Source organism: Danio rerio, chromosome 1, assembly GCF_052040795.2.
Source record: "Danio rerio strain M-AB ecotype USA chromosome 1, GRCz13ab, whole genome shotgun sequence".
NCBI classification, from domain to species: domain Eukaryota; kingdom Metazoa; phylum Chordata; class Actinopteri; order Cypriniformes; family Danionidae; genus Danio; species Danio rerio.
In genome coordinates this window covers 61,585,001-61,590,000 of record NC_141021.1, presented here as the reverse complement: position 1 = coordinate 61,590,000, position 5,000 = coordinate 61,585,001, and the positions used below count along the sequence as shown (strand labels likewise).

Here is a 5,000-nt window from a genome sequence, read left to right as displayed (position 1 = left end):
GTTCACTCACAGTTTTTGGTCCAGACAGGACCAGACACAAGCCAATGCAAGGCAACAACACAATTGGTTTTGATTGTCACTAGTTGTTTAGCGTCGCCTTGATGTGTTTGGAGCTCTACAGGGGAATGAAAACAGTTTAGTCATGTGAACCAACAGTAAAGCAGTAGGCTCATCACAAACCCAATGATGCTGATAGTGAATATTCTCTCTGACCGATCAGTGATCAACAGTGTCTGTACCTCACTCTTTAGCAGTTTAACAAGTACCAGGTCTGTGTGTGTGCGTGTGTGTGTGTGTGTGTGTGTGTGTGGGTGCAGGTGTTGTACCCCGGGCAGGATGAGGGCTGGCAGGTGTACGGCTCTGCTCAGGGCCGTTGTGTTTGCTCCATCAAGGCTCCTGTTCCGGACGCCTGCGCTGGAGACCCTCGACACACTCGCCTGCAGCAGATCTCTGCACACGTGAGCATCACGCCGACTCAGAGCTGTGCACACACTCACACACCAGCTTGCCAACACCTGTGTGTGTGTCTACAGGTGCTGAACGTCTCTGAGCACATGCAGCTCCTGACTCGGCGCACCGCTGGAGATCTGCAGGAGCTCAGAAGCTCGGAGACGATATTGGACACACTGGAGAAAACACTGACCAGTGCCCAGCAGAACCCGCAGGAGCTGAGCGACAGGAGCCTGCAGGTACACACACACACACACACACACGTTTGCATGCAGTGTATATTTTGTATTCATTAGTAGACTGCGGAGTTTCTCTGGTCCACTGTGTCGAGTTATTTCCTAGTGCTTCCAGCAGAGATGCTGAATCTTGAAAACATTCATGGAAGAAAAAGGCAGGAGCCAGCGCGCGCTCAACAATCAACTCTGATCATAAAATAAACACACAACCAAAGTCTCCATCAGTGATCCACCATGCGACTTGAGGCCACTGGCCTAGCTCTGATGTCACAACTTGTGGCCCCGCCCACATCCACAATAATGTTTGATGGCAGCGTCTGCTCATGTGTCAATGTTAAGGTCATGTTGTGAGAGGTGCGCATCAGATCATGCGGCTGGCATGCATCCTTTGGGAAGGTCACACTAGACCTACTACATCCACTTACTGAAGAAGTGTAAATTGGCTCTGACCATCACTACAGAGGGCTTTACCTTAAAAAACTTTAACCTGTATCCTAGCATTTACCCTAAACCCCCTAGCCTAGCCCTTACAATGAACCCCTAACTCTTGCTCTTAACTCTAACCCTTATCCTAACACTTACCCTAAAACACTAACATTACCTTAAACCTTAACCCTAAACTCTTACCCTAAACCCTAACCATTTTCATCACCCTTGCCCTAAATCTCTTACTCTAAACCTTAAAATTTACCATAAACCTTACCCTAAACTCAAAACTCTTACCCTGAAGTCTTACCTTAAATCCTTACCCTAAACCCCTGAGCCTTACCCTAAATCCCAACCCTTACCCTAAATCCTAACCTTTACCCTAAACCCCTAACTCTTACCCTGAACTCTTACCCTAAACCCCAACGCTTACCCTAAATCCCAACCCTTACCATAACCTTTACTCTAAACCCCTAACTCTTACCCTAAAGCCCCAAGCCTTACCCTAAACCCTTACCATTACCCTTACCCCAAACCCCTAATCTCTAATCCTTGCCCTAACCTCTACCTTAAACCTCTAACCCTTACCCCCTACCCTGAACTCTTGGCCTAATTCCTTACCCTAAACCCCCGAACCTTAGCCTACATCCCAACTCTCACCCTAAACCCTAACCCTTAACCTTACCGTTACCCTTACCCCAGACCCCTAGTCCCTAACCCTAAACCCCTAACCCTTACCATAACCTTTACACTAAGCCCCAAACTCTCACCATTGCCTTTACCTCAAACCCCAATCTCTAACCCTTACGCCCTATTCACAAGGGGCGTCAGCGCCAACACTTCCCATTCACTTTGATTGTGTGACGTCAGGCGTTGCTGAACTGCATTGCGGTGCCGCTTCAGAGGTGTTGCTCACTGCAAAAGTTGGGAATAGCTCAATTTTTAAGGCGCCAACAGAAGCGTCAGCCAATCAGATCGCTGTAATCAAATACTCCTGCTAGACAGTGGCCTATTGCTGACTGAATTTCATTGGCTGACGCTGCTATGACGATCGCTTCAGCCCCAACTTCAGACACACCTTCAGTCAAGCTTTGACGCTGAAGCCCCGTGTGAATGGAGCGTTACCCTAAAGCCTAACTCTTGCCTCAGTGTCGCCCCCTGTGGCTGTGTCCGTTGACAGGAGCTGCGCTGGAGTGTGTCTCAGTGTCGCCCCCTGCGGGTGCTGCTGACTCGAGTGCGTGCGGATGTGGCTCAGCTGGACTCTGTGCGTGACGAGCTGCAGGGGATCAGTGTGTCGCTGTCACTGCTGCAGGAACGCTTCACACTCCAGCACTATCAGCAGCTGCAGCAGCGCATCTCCATCCTGCAGCAACACCTGCACAGCTGCTCCAGCCACCTGGGTATTACACACACACACACACACGCACACACACATGCACTGACACCTGCCACACAAATTTATGCCCATTTTGGGAAATCACATTTAAAAACGACATGGGAATATTCATGTGTGTGTGTGTCCGCATGTGTGTGTTCAGGTTGTGGTCAGCTGATCAGCATCAGTGCTCCGCTCACAGTCAGATCTTCAGGCTCTCGCTTCGGGTCGTGGATGATGGAGACTTCCATTGAAAGTTCGGACAATCGCGTATGTCGAAGATCTGATTGTTCACTCTCACACACTCGACACCGATTGGACTCATTTTATTATATGAATCTTCACAACACCCTTAATGTGTGTGTGTGTGTGTGTGTGTGTGTGTGTGTGTGAGCAGGTGTGGGTGATGGATGGATACTTAAAGGGCCGGCGTGTGTTGGAGTATCCGTCTCTGCAGGACTTCGCCAGTGGGCAGAACTACATCGTCCATCATCTTCCCCATGCGTGGGCAGGTGTGTGTGTGTGTGTGGTCATGTGATCTTCAATGGTTCTCTATACTACAGCAAACATCAGAGCAGTGTGTGTGTGTGTGTGTCCTCAGGCACTGGTCATGTGGTCTTCAATGGCTCTCTGTACTACAGTAAGCATCAGAGCAGTGTGTTGGTGCGGTACGGGCTGGCGTCGGGCTCAGTGCTGCAGCAGCGGGAGCTCCCTGACGCCGGCTTCAACAACACCTTCCCCTACTCGTGGGGTGGGGCGTCTGACATTGACCTGATGGTGGACGGGTCGGGGCTGTGGGCGGTCCACTCCAGCGCGGGCCGCGGCGGGACGCTCCTGCTCAGCCGTCTGCACCCGCTCAGCCTGCAGGTGCTGCGCTCCTGGGACACCGGCTTCCCCAAACGCAGCGCCGGCGAGGCCTTCCTCATCTGCGGGACGCTCTACATCACAGACTCACACCTGCCCGGAGCCAAGGTGGCCTTCAGCTTCCACACGCACACACACACCTACCAGTACACCGACATCGCCTTCCACAACCAGTACTCACACATCTCCATGCTGGACTACAACCCGCGCACACGCGCACTCTACACCTGGAACAACGGCCAGCAGGTGCTGTACCAGCTCACACTGATGCACTACATACACACACACACACACCACTGACTCACACACACACCAATGACACACACGCATGACTAAAAACACACACACGTGACTGAAGCATACACACACCACTAACACACACACACACTGAACACTGACAGACTGTCGCTTTAAATGCAAATGAGATTGTGCTTATTCGGAAAGAGGGCGGAGCTACAACACCTGTGTGTCACCATAGCAACAGATTAAAAAACATGCTAATGAGGGAGTGAGGGTCACCGGTGGGTGGGGCTTTCCCCCTCTGAGGACACATAAGGAGGGGACGGGGCATGTCAGACACTAGAGAGCACTTGATTTGTCAGAAGAATTGAAACTGAAGTATGAGGAGACAAAAGCCTTTGGTGTAGTAGACGACCTGTAAGCTGGAGATGTTTATATCAGGTTTATCTCTCCTAAAGGTGAGCTTTGCCTGTGTATAGGAGACACTAGATATATAGAGCAAAAGCTGATTGTGTGGGCCAGATCTGGGCCAGAGATGTTTTGCTTTGTAACACACTGATACTAACATTTAAAAGCTTTCATTCCACAGGTCTTAAAGGCGCAGCTTGCATAATAATAAGAGAGTAATGTGAATGTGAAGTGTCCGTGCTCCAGAATGAGCCTCTCGCGTCTCTGCTGTCGAGTCTGCATGACTGATGCTGCATGTGAAGACTGATTTCTGCACTGATTGACAGAAAATCACACCAAATATGAGTCAAAATGCAATAAACAAATGTTAATATGTGACTTGTACTTTTGGGTTGTTCATGCTAATAAAATCTGATGACGCTAAATAGGAAATGTGTTGGTGTTCTTATTCATGCGCCGATTATCATGGAAATTGTTGTTTTTATTTTTTAATAGTTCATATTTTCCTGAAACTCTAGTATTGAGAGCTCGTTTTGGTTTGTTTGCAGTTGTAGTTTATTGTAGGCTGCTTGTTTTGCTTTGATGGGCCGGTGCATGATGTCATCATCACTAATATTCACACTTTAATTCATGTTTTTATTTTCACATTCGACTCATTATTCAAATCTTTTCCACAATTATTCCTCTTAAGTATATTGGTTTAAATTAGTGTATATAAAATACATATATTTACACTTAAATATCATCGGCAGGCCTTTAAATGACTTTATAAATGACTGATTTATTAAGAATAGAGATTTTCAAAAACATGACTAATTTCTCCCATTACTGGCGTAAGTATTAATTTATAAAGATGCCAATGGAGTAAAAGATGAGATCATCAGTAGTTAGATGTTGTTACATCGCTTCATTCATCAATTTTAAGTCGTTTTAATTCGGCTTTTAGTCAGAAGTTTGCTGAGGCCGCCTAGTGGACTTTGTAACGCAACACAAACGAACTT

The 5,000-nt window shown here is 48.0% G+C and overlaps 1 protein-coding gene across 1 annotated transcript in view; it reads left to right on the top strand.

The window, feature by feature from the left end:
- Window positions 1–4,424, top strand: part of olfm2b (olfactomedin 2b) — an 8,059-nt gene extending 3,635 nt beyond the window's left edge. The window contains 7 exon segments of the mRNA NM_213260.2: window positions 318–458; window positions 534–689; window positions 2,293–2,512; window positions 2,651–2,757; window positions 2,885–2,999; window positions 3,089–3,643; window positions 3,646–4,424. Of these exon segments, the coding sequence (NP_998425.2) occupies window positions 318–458; window positions 534–689; window positions 2,293–2,512; window positions 2,651–2,757; window positions 2,885–2,999; window positions 3,089–3,643; window positions 3,646–3,683 (1,332 nt within the window). The 3' untranslated portion in view covers window positions 3,684–4,424.
- The last annotated feature ends 576 nt before the right edge of the window (window positions 4,425–5,000 follow it).